Genomic DNA, 20,999 nt, shown 5'->3' with positions numbered 1-20,999 from the left:
AGCCCTTACATATTTAAAGAATCAAAAAACTTTCATGCAAAGTTTTACAAGATTGGCTTCCAATTTATTTCATACTGGATTGGACAATATCCCACGGAAATACATCAACGAGAATGTGGTTGTTTCCGAAGTTTGCCTTATTAATATCAAATTTTGCTACACTTTTTTCTTGGCATTATGGTAACCACAAAGATTCAAACAAATGATAAATTTAAAACCTACCATCTACCTCATCAATAAAAAACAAAACGTAAAGACAACAAATGATTACACATGTTTGAGCAAGGTTTTCATTCTACTCAATAGCCATTAAACAATATAAAATCATTAATACATTATATACATTATAGATTCAACTGACGTTTCATTTGTTGTATACAACACAATTGGGCTTCCAACATTATGCACACCATCAAACCACTCAAGCGATGCAGATACCATTGTTTCTATTCCATCTACAGCAATAGTGACATTGAAAGATTGTCTTTCATTTAACGCGTTGAAAATAAGACTGCTTGGCTCCATTTTTATATCACATTGAGAAGTTTTGTGATTTTGGCTTTGTAGGTAGAATTTGATAGACCAACATTTGTAACTGTTCTCTGGAACTCGACTGAAAATGGTTTTCCTTTTCCAACCTTAGCAGCCATCGTTGGATAATTCAGATCCTTTGATTTTGATGGAAGTAATCCGCTGCAAGTGGTCTTACCCCCAAAAATCTTTCTTGTTGCTGGTGAATCATAGTTTAAGCCACAGAAAAATTTAATATAATCTTCTTTAAGTGTCTCGTACACTAGTCCTGGATTTGTTGCTTTTATTGGATCAACATGTCCTGCTCCATAAGAAAACTCAGCATCTCCCCATACGGTATTGGTGGAATTCATCTGCCAGGCTATTATCAAAATGAAACTTCAAGTTAAAAAGCGCAATATATTGAGGATACAAAAGCTAATTCATTTACAAGAAAACGTATTAAAACATGCTAATTCTGTAACAGAAGGAACATGTAAATGTGTTTATCATGCATTAGATATAACCAGTAGTCATAAGAGCTGATTTGATAGCTGAAGAAGACCATTTGGGATTTATTGACTTAACATAAGCAGCCGCCCCAGTAACATGAGGACAAGACATGGATGTTCCAGACAATATACTGTAACCAACATGTCTCTTATCCATTTTTTTGTGGTCCGAGGGTGAACCTTCAGGTGAGAAAGCTGCAATTATGTCCACCCCAGATGCAACTATATCTGCCTGCATTATACAGATATTTGGTTGAGAAATGAACACATAAAATACAAAAATTAGAACTATTTTTTCTCTGTTTATAGATGTAGACTATCTAGTATTGATACCTTTAGAATATCTGGAAAAATAATGTTTGCCCCTCTAGAAGAAAAGGAAGCAACAACTGAAGCTGTTACGTCTGGTATACTTTCACTTTTGAGTATGTTTCCTTCAGGCATCCTATTTAAACAAGAATGTCACATTTAAAAAAATTATGAAATTTATCCAAAACTCATTCACATAAGTATGTTTAGAATAACAAGTTATAAGGTGCTTACTTGGTAGAGTTTATGTAGCTCTCAAGCTGTTTGAATTGCTCAGAGCCTAAAAATGATGCAAGGCTAGGAACTACCTCAGAATAGTCCTCAGCTTCATCATCTAGATTAATAGATCCAAGAGCTTCAGCCTCAGTAGTGACTTCCACTCCATTGTCATTGTTACAAACTACAATCTTTCCTCTTACCAGCTTTGGGTCCAAACATTGATATGCGCAAGTCCTAGAATCCAAAATGAGCAGGAAGATTCAGTGTTTTGTTTAGAAGTTTACAATAACAATTGTTCTTCTGACATAAATAAATTTACCTAGCTTGTTCTTCATCACAATAACGATGCGAAGCAGTCTTACCATATACAAGAGGAAATTTTGTTCCATTCGAGTTAAAGGAATTAACGACATGTCCCTACAATGCCCAAATCCAAGTAAAACAAATAATAACGTAGCAAAATATCTTAGCAACATCAATTCCAAGTTTGAGTACCATTATCTTCTGTTTTATGTAATGGTGAATTTAAGTCTTTGCTATTTACTTTTTGTTTTCCGTGAAAAGGCAACCAACTTGAGTACTTACCTATAATGCGACTCCATTTCCAAGCACAACTTTATTAATGATTGTCATGGAGCAGAAATTAGCTAAGAGAAGCTGAAAGCGTGAATTAAGTACCGCGCCTTCAAGTAAGAAGCTTCAAGCAAACGGCAGGCGTGGAATACTGGCTCACGCCTTTATGAAGTAAAGAAGACGTGCGAAATAAAAGAAGATTGCGAGAGGAGACGTGGAATCCAAATCACGCCCTTCTTGGGAATGAGCTCAAGCAACGTGAACTTCTGAGCAAGTGGCTACAACAGATTCTGTTAAGCATCACATGGCCGAGCTGGATTAGGAAATGACAAAAGAGCTGGTCATTAGCTAGCTCTATATAAAGATAGGATTAGTAGTGGAAGGATAGCATATTTCTGTTAGCAATTATAAGGGATCATTCCCTGAGTCTTTTCTCTTTCTGTTTCCTTCATTCTGTCACTTCCCTTCCCCTTCCCGCCAATTCTGTAATCTGCTTATTGATCAATATCAATATCAATTCATCGATTATTCTTCGGTTATTATTAATTTTCCCTGTTATTTAGTCCTTTATTCTGCGTTCGTCCCATAAATCAATCCAGTGGAAGCTGGTCTGTTGCATGTTTACTGTTCGATATCATCACAGATTAATGATTTTGCGGTTTATTGTACTTGCTCCAACACTATATAACCAGATCCAGATCTAACTGTTCCATGATTTCCTGCTGCCTGCACTGTAAGTATTCCTTTCTCTGCTGCATGAAAAGAGCCAATCGCTACAGGATCTTTTCCCAACGGCGTTGGTTCAATTGGTCCTAGTGAAATTGCAATAATGTCAACTCCATCAGCAATAGCATCATCAGAGCTAGCCAACATATCTTCAGATTTGCAGTCTGAATCATCACAAACATTGTATACAGCAATCCGTGCTGAAGGGACTCCCCCTCGTGCAACTCCTTGTGCAATTCCATAAAAGCTTACATTTTGGACAATATTTCCAGCAGCTATTGAGGCAGTATGAGTCCCATGGCCATCTAAATCTCTTGGAGAATCAACTGAACCGTAGTACCGAGCTCCAATAAGTTTACTGTCAAGCAAACACAAGGGTTAGTAAATATCAAGATACAATTAATAAGTACCAATTTTGCACTTTTTAATAAATGAATAATGAGCAATTGGAAAGCTTACTTGTTACATGCAAAGTTCTTGCCTCCGACATAACAACCCCCTTTCCACTTTTTGGGAATAGCACCAAAGCCATAATCATCAAAACTTTCTGATTCTGGCCAAATCCCAGTATCAATAACTCCAATGATTATATCACCTTCAACGCTAAGATTTTGATGAACATTTTGAGGGAATCCCATGAAGTCCCACGATGCAGTAGTTTGGAGTTTTAAAGTTGTACTTGGAATTACCCACACCACATCATTGTGAACTGTATAATTTGCAAAAAAAGGACTTACATAATGACATTTACAATTGAAATAATGCCTAATACATAGAAAACCTTCATATTGTGATGAAATAGCCATATTACACTTACCTGCCATCTTTTGTTGTTCTTTGTATGTAAGATTTGCTACAAATCCGTTAAAACTTCTCTTGTAGCTCCTAATAAGGTGTTCTCTTGGATTATTTTCACTAATTAAAGAGTAAAGGTCAGATGAAAAGAACAAGAAGGTGCAAAGATTATATGAACAATTAATTTTAAGGTCTTGAATATATGTTTTACCTGCTATTCATCACTTCTTGCAAAATCCTGATATGCTGCCTTCTAGGTGAATAATTTCCTGGAGGGAAACTTCCCATGTATACCATATAAACCTGCTAGCAGAAGAACATTGGTGAAAGGCAACGAGTGAGACTTTAGCTAATCTTTCAAGGCAATATAAACAAATTTATATTGTGGTTACAAACTTGTCAGATGGATGCACAAAATTCTTATCTGCATAGTTGTTGGATGTTCAAACTCCTAGCTTCTTGGAAGCAAATATGAAGTTGTTCGTTTAAAAATATCAAGAAAAATGCTCAAAGCATGAAAACAAAATGCTACCAATACAAAACATTTTAGTCACTAAAAAAGGAATTCTTGATCGAATAACTAAGCACAAGCAAATAAAAACGCTCAATATTTCCGTTCGGAAGCAAAATCAAGGGGAAAAGCTAATCCATTCGTTGACCCAAAAAAATTACTAGATCAAGGTTCAGTGATTCAACTCTTGTGGTTGGACCATAATTGACCAGTACAGGTATCATATACTAATTTTAATTATTAAATAAGTAAGCAACTCAATTACTTTAAGAAACTCTCCTCTTGTGTTTAAAAGGAGTTCTACATTAATCACCAATCAATCACACAAGTAGTTGTTAATAATTAAACAAAACTTCTTTCTAAAAATAGAATATCATTTTAAGACTATTAAATATAAGAACCATTTTTTTGGTCAAGTTAAATTATGTTGTAAAGAAAAATGACATATAAATAAAATAAATTTGTAAAAGAAGAAGCAAAAAAAAGTAAAAAGAAAAGCAAATTTAATTTAAAAGACAAAAAAATGCCACAACACAATAGTAGTAATACATATCTAGGGAGGGAAAAAAGAGATGGAGTATCTTATCTATAATTTGTAGAAAATTAACAAAGATAGAGTTAGAAAAAGAGGAGTAATGAAGATAAAATGTGGATTCTTGTTGTCTAATTGGTTGGAACAAATGTTCATTGAAACAAGTGAAAAGAAATGGAGAATTAATCTTTGATGATTGCCTTAACTGCATCAAATTGGACAGATCCCAAGAATCAGTCCAAGGGAGTTGGGCAACATTTTGTTCCCAATTGTTTCTGTTTTCACTTAAATTGGATGGCTTTTGCATCCCTACCCCTAAGTCATAGGTTTGAATATTTCATTCTATTCCAATTTTGAAAACAAAACATATGAATGGTTAATTTGGTGTCATCACAAAATAGGTTTTCTACATGTTTATTTAGTGTATATCTGTGAAATTGGAAGTTAATAGTTTTATATCTTGAAAAAAACCTAAAGATTGAAAATACTTAACGAATAACAGCAAAAAAAAAAAAATTAATGTAGAACGATGACTTACCTTCCTTTCTTCACGAGTGACATTAGCACTTCCACTCCAATCACCTAAACTAGTGAGCAAGAAAATGTAGGAACACCAAAAGGAGTAGGATCTAACCATTGTTGAATCAAGAAAAATTGCATATATGTTCTGATCCTTTTGCTTGGCCCAACCTCTACTTACACAGAATAAAGGGCACTTACTTTTTTTCCCTCAAATTGAGGACTTGTTTTTGGTAAGTATTGATATTTCAACAACGTTCTTAAATGCAAGAGGCTTTGCAAATGTCATATAAGTAAATTAAACACTTAACCAATACAGTTACATAGAGATGTAAGTCATGAATATGTGAGCTCATTTCGACCAGTGCATTTTGGTTAACCTTGCAGGTAGTCCCTAAAGTCTTTGTTCAGCGTTATTTTGGCCTCTCAGTTTTTAGAATGAACCTAGTAACGCATTTTAAAGACCGTAATTTGATCACTTGAGTTCCATTTGATCCCCACTCTGCCAAGTTTAAAGTGTTAGTGACATGGAAGTGACCCAATATTATGTGCATATTACAGTAACAAACTCTACTGTAATTTTACTGAAAATCAAAGTTGGGAAAAAAAAGGAGTAATTACAATTCGATACCTCCATTTTTTGGGGCAAACCTACACTAACACAGTTAGATTTGGAAGAAGTTATTATGCATATTGGCTTCAGAAACTAATTAAACAAGTTTATAAAAACATATAGTATTAGAAACTTGATATAACTTAAGGAAGGTACTTTTTTTTTAATCTTTATAAGAAGTCCTTTATCAATTATAGCTACGATTATAATATTAGTGTGAGAACTTTTCATTTTCTTATTCGAATATTTTGCTATAATTTCTTTCAGTTAGTCAATTTTCTGTTTTCCTACTATAGTTGATAATCTACCTAGGAAAGCTCCGTAGTTGAAATTTGGTATTCATTTGCCTTGGGGGTTATTAAACAAGGACACTCCAACATCCAAATTAGTTTTTGATAGTACAACTCCTATCAAATCCAAAACCCAGGAAAATTATTTGGTACTATATTTCAACTCATTAAATAACGTAAAATTAGGTTGCAATCTCTTGATAATCAAATACTATTTATCTATTATATCTAAAAGTGAAATCAAATCTATTACAAGGCACTTAAGTGTCTTTGCGGATGAGAGGTTGGGTTCAGTTTTTATCTCCCATAGTTAAATTCAAGGTCGAACATAAGTTGTACGCTAGGATCTCGAGCCAAAATTTAAGTGGAGCTTGACTCAATCAAGGCCAAGACTTGCTGGTACTCCGCGAGTACCACTTGAACACGAAACTGCAATGTGGGACAACAATTACTTTCAGGGGAGAGTAAGATTTCAGCCTTCAATTTTCATTACAGTATATTCCTTCATTATTTTTTTCTTGTTGAAATCGTGCACTCTCATTTCATTCATGCCTTCTAGGCTCTCGTTGTGCTAATCATAATCGATACGACACAACTTTGTTCAGGATGCTTTTTAGAAGAATGTATTGCCCTGAATACATACTTTTAAGTTTGAGCTATTAGAGATATCAATTTGAGCCTTTAAGTTAGACTCATTGCTCTATACAGACATGCTGGTGGATTTGAAGAAAACGTCAAGTCAATCTCTACTCCCTAAACATAAAGACTAAAGTGGGCGATCCCTTTATGGTAGGAACGCTTTTATCGTTCCCACCGTCGGTAGTGGCAAGACGGCTGGACAAGTGTGGCGGTCATAAATGCAGGGTACCCACGGCTGAATTTCAAGATGGGAGGGGGATGCACATGAATAATGTAAATGCACGGAAGCTGTCAGGGAAGAGGAAAAAGTGAATAAAACATGCACGAGGTGAGTGATGGACTAGGGTAGAAAATACTAATGAACTAGTTTTTCTATTATTTATATTTTTTTGAACAAAAATTGTTATAAAAGAACTTGAAATGCTATTTTATAAAATTGAAAGGGTACAAAATTATGGGATAAGAATCAAATATTTAAAGTCATAAATTATAAAAACATATATAAAATAGGTAATTGATAGATTTTTGAAATTTGCTATAACTACAGGACTAAAAAGGGACTGTACTTTATTCTTATCGAAAACAAATAGGTAATAAAATCCACCAAGAAACATAAGCAAACACAATTTTTTTCATATGACAAAAAGATAAAATTTTCATTTGACAAAATACAATCAACTCAGCAACGCATGATTGAAGATGATTAGAAATGGAAAGATATGGGGCTGATGGCATAAAGACATCCACATGGCATAAAGATGGATAGTCTATTTAGCAGAAAGTTAGAGTAATCGACTCAACAAACTATCAAAATCATAACTAAATATTATATATATGTGTGTGTGTGTGAGTGAAAGCGTATGACGCCGTATGTGAGGGATCTGTTAGATATATATATATATATATAAGAAAGATGTGCAATTTGGTTGGGGGTTAAGAGACAAAAATACCCCTCTATTATGCTAAGTTTTTATTTTCATATTTTGTACTTCCTTTAGTTATTGAATTTTAACCTATGATTTGATTTTGACTACTCTAATTGATGATGACAAAGTTTCACATGAGATGAGTACATATATTAGGGAATATATTAATAATTGATTATTTAAAAAAAGGAAAAATTCCTAATAAGCAAAAACTTGTTATAGGCAAAAAAAAAGGTCTAGTGTTGACATGTAAATATGTGACAGTAAAAATGGATAATTGACTGTGAATAATGTAATTATAAAGAAATAGAATAAATTTTTTTTCTTAATTTCTTAAATTGGAAAATAGATGAAATTAATTTGTAAAAAATATAAATAGTTTTTCTAATTTTGTAAATCAAAGAATAAACATTCTAATTTTTTGTTACAGAAATTTATTAGTTTCTTAGAGATAAAAATTTGATAACAGAAAACTGATTTGGAATAAAAAAGAGATGAAACGAAAAAAGGACAAAAACTTACATAGTAGAGGGGTATTTTTTGTCTCTCAGGGGGTTAAATGACATAAAATAAATGTTAGGGGATAAAGTGAGAATCAAGGTATACCATAAGGGAATAAATTGCAATTAACCATTTGGTAGGGACAGGGTCACAAATACAAAGAGTGCGTGACAGTTCAACAGAACGTCATATTAAAACAATGTCATATTGAGATAAAGTATTGAAAAGGAAAAAAAAAATCCATTAGAAAACTGGAAGGAGATTTTTTGGAAAATAGGAATTGTTTGGAAAATTGTTGTCAGTTAAAATCCATTAGACACCAACTGATGTTTTACTGTGATCTTTCTTCCAAATATTTGAGCTCCAGCAAACAGTAACTACGGTTTGTGCGTACTCCATAATGTTGGTATAAAGATTTGCACAACAAATTTGGCTTTTTTTTTCAGGAATAAAATCTTGAAGTGGAAGGAAATTGTTATGTAGGGTGGTCTGTCCATGGAGATGGGACATTGTGTTGGGATGGCCTAACAAAACTAAACAGAAATGCAAAAAAAAAAAAAAGAAATGTGATAGGGAGAATTTATATCTTGAACTAACTTAGAGAAACATACAAAATATTTTTGTATGTTTCCTGATACAAGAGAATATTAAGATCCACATTACAACATGATTAACAGGTTAGCGCATGAAAAAGGTGAAATGAAAAAATCCAACTAAAATACTTTAATTTTTTAAAAAAAAAGTAGAAAGAAAAGCGAAACAAAAGTTGAAATACTGGTTCTGTCACAAAGATATTAAGTGAGAATGAATATGTGAACGAGTTTATTGTTCAATATTTAGAGTAAAACCGATAACGATGTTGCAGCTCTTAGTATACCACTAAGAGTTGGGATTGTTGACACATTTTAAATCAAGTATATTTAGAATTTTAATAGTTTTAAAAATTAATTTGTTATTTGGTAACTATATTAGATTTGGTGTCATATTTAGTCTTGGAAATATAGTTGAATCATATTTTGGTATTTTAATTAAAATAGGATTTATGATTATGTGTATGTATTTAAGGACTTAAAATTCTAATTTTGTAGTTGAAGAAAATTAGTAAATTGAAACACAATATTTTGTTTCTCGTGTCTTTCTTATTGTTTATTATTTATAAAATTTCAACGATACTTCTGCTGCGTGATTTTTCGTGCTAACAAAGATCATGGAGATGAACAATGATAATCTAAGACTAAGAGTTTATTTTTCAATATTTATTGCCCAAGGCACCTTGTGAGCGTTTGCTCGGCCAACTCGACCACAAAAGCTCCCACGTGTCCATGTAGCATTTGGCCACGCATCAACGCATTCCTACCACAAAGGGAGTCGACGTCGATCAGACGCATAACAGACCGGCATCCGAGTTGACTTGACTTGTGTAGTCTTCTGCCGTCCCCGACACTCCGCCCAGCTGGAAGCCTGGAATATGGTGGGATTATAAACTATTCTGCCGCCCATTTTGGTTACGACGCTTTCCTCCACCAATTCTCCATACTGAAATCATGCGCGGTCATTCCATCCTGATTGCCTTGTGGGCTCTCGTTGTATCTTTGATACTCGATGGAAGGCAACTTTGTTTAGGTTGCTTTTTAGAAGAAAAACTTGCTCTATTAGATTTCAAGGCTTCCTTAAATGAGACTGAAAATGCTCACCTTATCCTTCCTTCATGGACTGGAAAAGGAGGTGATGGTGCAAACACTGATTGCTGCACCTGGGAACGGGTCAAATGTAGTAATATTACTGGGAGGATTGTTGAACTCCAGCTCAGTGATTTGAGAAAGAAGATGGTTGAGGAATCCTTAGGTGATTATTCTCGGGATTGGTATCTAAATATCAGCACCTTCATAAGTCTGAAGGGCCTGCGAGCTCTAGACCTGAGTGGTAATGTTTTCCAGAGTGAAGTGACAGGTAACTGCGCTGCCATATATCTTTCTTCAAATCATTTGTTTACTTCAATTTTGTAATTGTTTTTGTCGTATGGTTTGGGATTTCTTGTTCTTGGTAATTGCTATAAGGAAACTTCTAATCAATAATATTTTTACCATCTGAAAGAGGTTTTTGCACACAATATAAGCAGATTTTTGGGGAGTAATACATTTATCTTGACGTTTACAAATGTTAGATATTGTAAAGTGTAGTTATTGATATATTGGTTGAGAATCCCACATTGATTGCAAAGCTACAAGAAGATGACAACTCATATAAGTAAGTATCTTGTTTTATACCAATCCAATTGGAGGGATCTTCATATCGTTATGAGAAATTTTAGTTTGGCTTTGTTAATCTTGCAGGAAAGTGCTATTTACCCAACAGCAAACATACTGAGGGCTTAATTTCCTTGAAGATAATTGTTTTCGCATCAAATCCTAGTTTTCACATTACGTTGTTTTATAAATTTTTCAAACAACAAAAGGAGACAAACTTTTGTTGGGGTCTGGAGATGTTAGTATGAACAATGAAAACTGATATGGATGCCTATTTGACTGACGTTTTGCATATGTATCAGTCAAGTGCAAAACAACAGAGTTGAACCACTGAAGTGAATCTGTAATTTGTCAAAATGGGTGAATTGGATAGGTTTAAATTGGTGGTCACAATAGGGTGGTGGTATAATTAATTGGATCAATCATCAGTTATACAGTTTAATTATTTAGTCAAAATTGGTATGCGATTGTGTGGGTCGAGGTCTTAGACAGCTAGATTAATCCAATTGAGCAAAAAATCACCTTTAAGGTGTTTTCACTGCCAAAGTCATGAACTCAAATTCCAATTCATTTGCTTGAGCTATTGGTAATGTGTATTTTAGTTGGACTCCATTTGCGTGGTTTTAAAACTTAGTCCGAACAATTTGACCGAACAGGTTGAATCATCAATCGGAATCGGTTATGCATCAAACCCAATCAGATAATAAAATTGCTCTATTTTATAAACCCAGTTGATTCAACCGGTGAACCGTTGAACTGGACCGGGTTGCTAAACTAGTCTGGTTCTTTGTATTGATTAAAATTGGTCAAGCTTGAAAAATAAAAAGTCTTTAAAAAAGCAAAAGTTTGACCAAGACTTCCAAGAAAGCTGCCGGTCATCTCAAACTTCTTCCATCGTTAATGCATCTTCATCCGTCATCTTTTCTTTTCTTTTTTTTAGGCTTATTTTCAACATTATTGCCAGTGGCTGGATACAAGTTTTCCACATTTCTTCATCTCTATTTTTTGGCCTTATTTCTTATAGTTTCTCTTAATCTGGGTGTATATCAATATTATATTTGTAGAAGACTCAAAATCTCTCACAAACTGATGACTAGTTTAATTCAGCAGGAAACTATCTTACAAATCATATTCATCCTTCCATCCTTTACTTTTCTTGACAACATTTTATTCCCAGTCAGTATTAGTGCAATTAAAGTGATCTTTCATTTTGGTTATTATACCATTGTACTATATTTCTGGTGTTTCTCGTTTCGGGTCTAAGGTTTAAGGAAATGGACGTGCAGATACAAGTGTAGTAGCAATATATTAATTATTTTTATTTATTTATGATGTCACCAATCGATAATAGTTAGTACGTCCAACAGTTGAATTAATGACCCTTAATTCAATAACCTTTTCTGCAAAACCTTGTCTATTTGTATTCGTCCTTAGTTAATTGTACTTTATACCCTTAGTTTTTAACACCAAAGTCAATCAATTTTAAAAACCGAAGAGTCATCTAAACATTTTGGGTAGGTAGAAGAGAAAAAACAAAAGGAACAAAATAAAAGAACATCAAAAAGTTATTTAACACAAGTCACGAGACATAACCAGGAGGCAAAGTGGACGGTAAAAATAGATGAAATGATCCAAAATATGCACGTTTGGGAGTTGAGTGGGTAATTTCATAATTTTGAAAAAAACATTATACTCTTAAAAGTTGAATAGCCAAAACTATACGATTTCAAAAGTTTAATAGGTTACTGGGTAATTTGCCCAAAGAAAATACTAAAGTGTGACAAAATTCTAACCACGTCCTTTGGGATGATTCTGCAGGGAACAGCCATGGTGAATTTCTACACTCTTTCTTTTGCAAGAAAGCAGTAGCGAATAAGCTTTTTTCTAGAATTTAATTTATACCATGAAATATTTTTAGAATTATATTTTGACCCCAAACTTCATTTAGAATATGACCGTGCTTTGCAGGTTGCAGGAATTGGGCTAAGTTGCAAAATCTCGAGTCCTTATATCTCGATTGGAACAAATTCAACAACAGTATAATTCCATTTATAACCGCAATTACTAAACTTAAAAGGTTGTCTCTGGCTGGTCTGCAGTTAGAGGGATTGTTTCCTTTAGAAGGTATTTTCACTTAGAATTCATAATTCATATTTAGTCCAGTATAATTATTACAATTTTAAAGGCATTGTTTCCTTTCAGTATAATTCCATGGATAGTCCAGTAAAATTCTTTTATGAGGCTTTCTTGAACTTTGTTTACGCAATTTTTCTTTTTTTGCTTCGATCTGTTATATTTTGTTTTTTCTATTTCTTTGGTTTTGCATATAAATATAAATGAGAATCTAAACTTAGAACTCTATTGCAATTAATACCATTGAAATGTGAACTTTATTAAAGAGGAACAAATTGTAAAGAATCTTTTTTTTTTTCATTTTTACCTTCACAAATATTGGATTAGAGGGGTAAGTTAATTAGTTTTTTGTTTTTAATTGCGAGAGATGTTGCATGTACTAAAATTATGAAAGTATAGATATACCCAAAAAAAAAAAAAAGATACAAGGTCCAATCTATAGGCATGAGAGTTGTTTTGGAGCACAATCTGTGCATTCTAACTGTTCTTGGATCATCTTATTGCTATAGAATTCTATCGACTGGAAAACTTGGAGCTTCTTGACTTAAGTCGTACTAGATTTTCTGGTTCCTTGTCGTTTGCAGGTATGTGTATCTAATTTGATATAAAGTTGTATATGATTTACCTTGAATTACCTAAATTAGAGATACTCCATTCGTTTTAGTAGGTTTAATGAACATTAAATGGAACATAGATAAAAGGCAGGAGATCTATTTGTGAATCTAGAAGGATCAGTTATGTAAATTTTTCTTTCATTTTTAATTCAAAAATCCATTCACTAACAATCAGGAAATTCAAGTATCTTATGCTAAATTTCAATTAATTTAATATTGCAAAGGCTATTTGGTTTATGAAGCTACACTTCTAGTAATGAAGTCAAACTGTTGTTTTTCAGGGCGAAGTGTGAAACACGAATCACTAAAACTTTTCTAAAATCTCCTTTAACCTATTATACTAGTTTCTGTGTCAACTTGCTCACTAAACTCCTAAAAGTAATCAATTGCATCATTCCATCTATTTTTCTCAAATAAAAGGGGCAAAATTTACGTCACGTAATTAAATTGCACGTTACATTTGCAAGAATATTTCCATCAATTCATATATGAAAATAGTAGAGTGTACTAAAGTGAGAATTTAGAAAAGTTTAGTAACTATAGATGTATTTCATTGGCAAACTTTTTGGTAATTAAAGAAAAATTATATTAGCGAAAACTTAAGACGCAAGTGGTCCTTGTACTCCTAAATCTTTTGAGAAATAATATAAGTACTGTAGTAAGAGAGTTAGTTGATTTACGAAAAAATTTAGAAAAAAAAAATAGAAGAAAGTGTTACAGCAAAATTTTGGAAAAGAAATTCAGCATTTCCTCTTCTAAAAAGAAGTATTTTCTTTTTATTCTTCTTTACTTGTTCATCAACACAATACATCCTTCAATATTTTGTACCGACTCTTTTTTGTAGTTTTTCTTTCTTTGTTTTCTTGAAATGGAAATCCTCCTTGCTAAAAGCACTTCTGTAATCTTTAAAAGAATTAGAAATGCAACGATTAATTTGTGGTTCTAACTTTTCTCTGAGAGATTTTTGTTATTCTTCTTTAGTTTCAAAAATTTTTCCCAAAAAGGTGTATTCTTCTAAAGTCCCATTTAGCCGACTAAACAACTTTTCCACTACAATATGACAAAGATGCCCTACTTAGTGTGCAGCTCACATGCTGTAACTTTCGTCCACTTTAACCAAAAAAATGGATACAATAACCCAATTTGATCACTTTTAGTAGTTCAATGGGTCAATTGACAAGAAAAAATTATAGTGATTAAATAATATTTTGAAAAAAATTCGGTTGACCTGATCTTACTTTATTATTATTTTTTTTAGACTACTTGAGTTTCTAAAAGAATACGGTATTCAATGATAGTTATTTAATTTTGATATATCCAAAACTATAATACGAACGTAAAAGTTTTGAACTGCAGAATTGAAGCTGGAGAACTTGAAGCTACTCAATCTTGAAGATACAAGCTTTAACACACTCTCAGACATTGAGGTTTTAACTTCCCTTAAAGCCTTGTCTTTGAGTGGCATCGGTATGAATGATTCCTCCATCCTTCAAGGTAATAATCTAGGCTATGAAAGGCTCACTTTTTTCGCTTAAAGTTGCTATTTACTTTTAAAAGGTTGATTGAGAACGGACTGAAAATTGACAACAACATTTCAGTATTTTTGTGTGTAAGATATGATTTCATGGTTTCTGAATTGGCTATGTATTGACAATTCATACCTATCATCAACAATTACTGTATGAAAAGTTTATAAGGAACTGGTTTTCTGGGCAGGAATTTGCAGTTTGAAGAATCTCCATGAACTTGAACTAGGTCGGAATGAATTTAACGGGTCTATTCCTATGTGCTTCAGCAACTTGACATCTCTTCGACTTCTTGATCTCTCCGAAAATAAACTTAGCGGCAACATACCTGCAGCTCTTATTACTCCTCTCATACACCTTGAGTTTCTCTCCCTCTCTGGTAACCCTTTTGGAGGTTCTTTCTCTTTCAGTTCTTTGGCCAACCATTCGAAGCTTCAGGTGTTCGAACTTGTACCTCAAAGCAATGATTTACATGTCGACACTGAGAATCTTCCTCTCCCCCCACCATTTCAGCTAAAGGTTCTCTATTTATCTGGCTGCAACTTGAACAATCAGACTCGAAAAATCCCAAGTTTTCTGCTCTATCAGAAAGAAATACAGCTTCTTGATCTTTCTTCAAATAAGTTAGTCGGCCAGATTCCTACTTGGCTTCTGCAAAATAATACACACTTGGAAACTCTCGAATTAATGAATAACTATTTTAGGGGTCCATTTCTACTGGATGACTCTCCAGGATTAAATCTAATCCGGTTAGACATCTCAAACAATGAGGTCAGCGGTAAGGTTCCTCATCATATGGGTTTATTATTTCCATATCTGAGCCACTTGAATTTGTCAAGAAATTTTCTTGAAGGCAATATCCCCCAATCACTGGGAAACGTGACAGAATTAGGGTCCATGGATTTGTCCCATAACAGGTTATCAGGGGAAGTGCCAGATCAAATTGCAACTGGATGTTTCATGCTTACAAGCCTGGTGTTATCTTATAACAATCTGGATGGGAATTTCCCTTCTAGGTTCATGAATGTTACAGGCCCAGAATTGCTTTACTTGGATAATAACAATTTCACTGGGAGCATTTCGGATGCATTATTTCCAAATGGATTGATTACTTATCTGGACATCTCCAATAATGGTTTTCGGGGCAGAATTCCTAGTTGGATTGGAAATTTTTCATCTTTGGATTCTCTTGATATGTCAGCCAACTTGCTAGAAGGTAACTTACCAGATGCTGTATGCAATCTTGAGATGCTTAGTTTTTTGGACCTTTCCAAAAATCAGTTGATCGGACCTTTACCAGCTTGCTCCCAACTTACGTTCTTGAAGTTCATCCACCTGCACCATAACATGATCTCAGGATCCATATCAAAGATGCTGTCTGGAAGCTTCAATTTGATGACACTAGATTTGAGGTACAACAAGCTATCTGGTGGTATACCACGCTATATTGGCAAACTTAGAGACCTCAGGGTTCTTCTATTGGGGGGAAATGAATTGCATGGTCATATTCCTTTGCACTTATGTCAGCTGAAGAAACTAACAATTATGGATCTTTCTCAAAATAAATTTTCTGGGCCACTACCTTCATGCTTCAGCAACATCTCTTTCGGCAGAGGACACTTTGCCGCAGATGCATTTCTTCCTCTTGACATGACAACCAGTACATTGGGAAACCCAATAGGATTCAATAAGTCTAATTCATTGGGTATTGACGAGTACGTGAGTGAGGATGTGTTAACTTCTCCCGAGCAAGAAGAAGTGGAATTCACAACAAAAAGTAGAGCCGAACGCTATACAGGGAATATATTAAATTTCATGTCTGGACTTGATTTGTCATGTAATCAATTGATTGGAGCAATTCCGTCTGAATTTGGTGATCTCAGTCATATCCGGGCATTAAATTTATCCCACAACTACTTGCAAGGATCTATTCCCTCAAGACTTTCCATGTTGAACCTAGTAGAGAGCTTGGATCTTTCTTACAACAATTTCAGTGGCGAAATACCTTCAGAGCTGGCATCCTTGAACTTCTTGTCCATCTTCAATGTGTCATACAATAACTTGTCTGGCAGAACACCTGATACAGGGGAGTTTGCAAACTTTGACGACAGCAATTATAGAGGAAATCCAGGTCTCTGTGGACCATTGCTCAAGAGAAGTTGTAACCCCTTTGCTCCACACCCTGAAAATGTTGGTGATCATGACAAAGAAGTTGATGGTGCAATTGATGTGGCAGCATTCGCTTGGAGCTTTTTTGCTTCATATATGGTTATCGTGATTTCATTAGTGGTAATTCTTTATGTTAGCCCTTATTATAGAAGAGCATGGTCTTTTTATATTGATTATTGGATCCTATCTAGATTCTATGAGTATTGCAGGTCTCGTTCCTTAGAGAAAAAACAAACATGGAAAGTGTTTAATTGGAACATGAGAAGGAGATGAATTGGTCCTAGTTTCTCTATTGAGATTCTCGAATTTGGAAAAGGTCCAATGAATTTGCAAGCATCGAAAGAGGAACTCTATGAGGTGAAATTCTCATGTCCAACACTGTAGAGTGACAATAAAAGTGGACTTTTCCACTATCATCCCAAAAAAAAAAAGTACTGGTTCAGACTTTTAAGTACTTCGAAGTGAAGTCCCATATGAATCTATGTTGTTGATTCAGAATAAATGAAGCAAATTTCAATCATATTCTTGTTCTCATAAAGATTGAAAATATTAGTGCCACAGAACACAATTAGTTGCTTTTGCTCCCACAATGGGTTCATGTCCATAACCAGAAACAATAATAAACTGAATTCTTGGTCAGACAAAATAAATTTTAACATGTTGATTATGTGTTTGTTAGTTTCAGCATTCCTTTCTATTTGTGGAAATTAATATTTATTTTCCAATAGAGTTAATCTTGGGGAAGGGAGTGCAGCAATGAAAATGAAACAAATTAGAAAGAGTTGAGACCATCAACAATATATTTTGCACTGCAGCTTTTTTTTTTCTCATTTTTTGTGGTTTAATTTTCTTTATTTGCACAATTACTATTTCGTTTCTGAGTAGCCTTAATTTTTTTTACTAATTAATGTATGAAGATGAAGATTAGAGCGGCTTTGGATAATTTTTAATTGGTCAAAAGCAAATGAATGATCAAGTTCCCATTTTGCAATACAAATGGCCAAATTGTACAGTCGCTCAACTTTTTGTTTTCCTTTTTCTAGCAATGTAGGGAGAGGAGAGGGGGATTAAAACTCAAAACCCTTATATTTTGAGGTTTCAACATTAGCCACTAAACGATTAACAAAATGTGGCACAGCAAGTAAATGATTTTTATTTCTTGATTTATTAGTTTAATTAACTTGTAAAATTTGTGTATATTTCACTAATTATTTTTTTTTACAAAAAATTCGTATCAATATGAAAATTAGAGCAGTTCAAACTATTTCTAACTTGATAAAATGGGTTAACTCAAATCAAATCTGCGCCCCATCCCCCCCCAAACTGCGATGGTCTTCAAACTTTCTACTTTGCGCACTTTTAGTCCTCCAACTAATAAGTACGTAAATGTAGTCCTCTAATTAATAAAAATATGTAATTGTAGTCCTTCCATCCAATTTGAAACACATCACACAATGCTCACATGACATTTATTTTAGGGATAATTACAAAAAACTCCCTAGAGGTTTCTAAAAATTTCACTCAGCTCCCTAATGTTTGGAAAATTACACCTACTTCCCTTGATTTGATAGTTTAGTAACAAAATCTTAAAATAATATTGATTTGGTCAAATTTTTAAATGAATTTCCAAAAATACCCTTGTGCAATGAGTTTTAATTTACTTCCCTATATAATTATAAGATTATCTAGTATAATTATAATAAAAAGGTGCCCAATTTTTCATATTCGTACCTACTATTGATAAACGGCAATAATAATAATTTTATCACTATAATAGGATACTTTTGATGGTATTTTATTATGGATTTAAATTTATAAGATAGAAAAGAAAATGTTCAAATAATTCATGTAGTGTTTATGAATTTTTCAAATAGCTGGATTATCATAATTTAATAGTGATTTTGGACCATTTTCTTTTGATTTATTGTTATTTAATACCAAAAAATAGAAAATGAAGATCAGCAAAAACATTGGATTGCATATAAAGTTAACTCATAAAAAAAATCACTAATTGGACATTTGATTGCAATAGAAACTTGAGATAATAGTGATAGTTTCATAGTTTTATTGGCAAAAAATTAAAAAAAAAAGGAATAAGAAGGAAAAAAAATAAAAAAAAATTTATTCTAAATATAAACATACCAAACAAGGAAATTTCATTAAATATTCAAGGGTAGTATTGTCATTTTAAATGATAAGGGATGTATATGTAATTTTTAAAACATCAAGGGAGCTAAATGAAATTGTTAAAAACCTCAAGGGAGGTTTCTGAAATTATCCCTTTATTTTTTGTACCATATTTGTATCTTCCTGTCCATCTTAACAGTTAAATTAGATGGAAGGACTATGATTACACATTTTTATTAATTGAAGGACTACGTTTACGCACTTATTAGTTGAAAGACTAAAAGTGTACAAAGTTGAAAGTTTGAAAACCACCGCGGTTTTTTGCCCTATATATATATATATATAGACTATAATATGGATTAACTTTTTATACACAAATAGTGTAGTAATATTTTTACATTAGCAATTTTGGATGAATATCACATGTGCATGATTTGAATTTCAATTTTTTGAATTCATGTTACGTGACATGATCTAAATTTGTTAGTGTAAAAAAAAAAAATTACACATAAACAATGTATAGAAAAGTTATCCCTATAATATAGCGGGTTGACATCACAAGTCCTATAATAAAAGGGCATTGGTGCAATTATGGGCAATTGCGAGAGAGATTAGTTAGTCAAATAAGACATTTTCAACCATTAAACTTTACTATAATTCTATAAATTAGGGGGAGTGCTCACGCATCGCGTGGGTATTTGGCGTTTGTGGTTAGAGAGGATTTTTTATTGGATAAATAATAGTACATTATCGAAAGAAATAGTCATCAAATATGACAAAACTAATAATAGTATATTTTAATTGCAACACACACTTGTAACCTTTGTTTTATCAATACTTTTACAATTTTACCATTTCCAAAAGACCCCTACAAATGTTAATTGAAAATCGTCCAAGAGCCGACATAAGTTGTTTTAAACAAAAAAATATCCTCCAATGGCTAGTTATAGATGGGGATGTAATCGAGTTGAGTCGAGTGCGAATATCGTTATACTCGAGCTCGACTCGACAGTAGAGATATATTGCTCGAGCTCCACCAAGTAGCAGAAATGGAGTTCAGACTCGAATTCGAAAAATTGCTTGAAAATTCAAGATCGACTCGATTTTCTTGCGAGTATGATCAAGCTCAAGTACTTGACTCGAACTCAAGATCCTTGTCCACTTCCAGAATTACAGAATTTAACTCTTCATGCAAAGTAGATTGATGCAAGCCCAATTTCTTGATTTAGAATAGGATATTAGCAATTGAAACAACTTGGAACATTTGCAATTAGTCACAAGAAAGGTCCATATCCTATTATTGACATGCCCCCTTTTTTTTTGAAAAATAATAAAATTGATTTAGGTATTAAAAGAATGATTTTTGATGAAATAAATTTTTAGTATTGAAAGAATGAAAAAAATGAATTTTTAGGTGTTAGAAAAAATTATATTTTTTTATTAATATTTTTTATTTGAAAATTAATTTTTTGATATTAGAAAATAAATAAAGGAAAAGAGCCTAAAATGGAACTTAAAATATGCAACGGTTTTGGCCCAAAATAACAGTCTAAAAAGGGTTTTTAGGAAAAAATAAGAGTCACTACTTGGTATTGAGTTTAAGTGTGCCAAGTCACCCAAAATATTTTTTTAAAATAAATAAATAAAAATTAACATCCCTTTTAGATGACTCCAAATCTTTGAAAACCAGAACAAAGGATTCAGGAGTCACTGTTGAAGAAAGGAAAGGCAAATATTTGATGGAATCAAATCTAAGACACCCTTTCAACCTAACCAAGATTAGTTGCTCCAATAATGGTTTTCGGGGCAGAATTCCTAGTTGGATTGGAAATTTTTCATTATTGTATTCTCTTGATATGTCAGCCAACTTGCTAGAAGGTAACTTACCAGATGCTGTATGCAATCTTGAGATGTTTAGTTTTTTTAACCTTTCCAAAAATCAGTTGATCGGACCTTTACCAGCTTGCTCCCAACTTACGTTCTTGAAGTTCATCCACCTGCACCATAAC

At 33.2% G+C, this 20,999-nt stretch overlaps 1 protein-coding gene and 1 pseudogene across 2 annotated transcripts; one reads left to right on the top strand and one right to left on the bottom strand.

Moving 5' to 3' along the window:
• Positions 1 to 327: 327 nt before the first annotated feature.
• LOC113752308 lies at positions 328 to 5,324 on the bottom strand (annotated as a pseudogene).
• Positions 5,325 to 9,582: 4,258 nt separating this feature from the next.
• Positions 9,583 to 17,385, top strand: LOC113754213 (receptor-like protein 9a). Of its 2 annotated transcripts, XM_027298569.1 has the most exons (5): positions 9,583 to 10,125; positions 12,390 to 12,545; positions 13,064 to 13,138; positions 14,525 to 14,662; positions 14,885 to 17,385. In XM_027298569.1, exons 1-5 carry the CDS (start codon positions 9,720 to 9,722, stop codon positions 17,134 to 17,136), a joined length of 3,027 nt encoding a protein of 1,008 aa, XP_027154370.1. In that variant the 5' UTR covers positions 9,583 to 9,719; the 3' UTR covers positions 17,137 to 17,385. The 2 variants fall into 2 exon arrangements, with proteins under 2 accessions (XP_027154370.1, XP_027154371.1); XM_027298570.1 differs by lacking the exon at positions 13,064 to 13,138.
• Positions 17,386 to 20,999: the final 3,614 nt, after the last annotated feature.

Source organism: Coffea eugenioides, chromosome 11 (genome assembly GCF_003713205.1).
Source record: "Coffea eugenioides isolate CCC68of chromosome 11, Ceug_1.0, whole genome shotgun sequence".
NCBI classification, from domain to species: domain Eukaryota; kingdom Viridiplantae; phylum Streptophyta; class Magnoliopsida; order Gentianales; family Rubiaceae; genus Coffea; species Coffea eugenioides.
The sequence above is the reverse complement of the archived record's forward strand: the minus strand, read 5'-3'. Positions and strand labels throughout refer to the sequence as shown.

Coding starts and splice junctions, on each gene's coding strand:
- LOC113754213 (XM_027298569.1), top strand. CDS start 9,720: ATGCGCGGTCATTCCATCCTGATTGCCTTGTGGGCTCTCGTTGTATCT. Junction 10,126..12,389: donor TTTCCAGAGTGAAGTGACAG/GTAACTGCGCTG, acceptor CGTGCTTTGCAG/GTTGCAGGAATTGGGCTAAG. Junction 13,139..14,524: donor TGGTTCCTTGTCGTTTGCAG/GTATGTGTATCT, acceptor TTTGAACTGCAG/AATTGAAGCTGGAGAACTTG.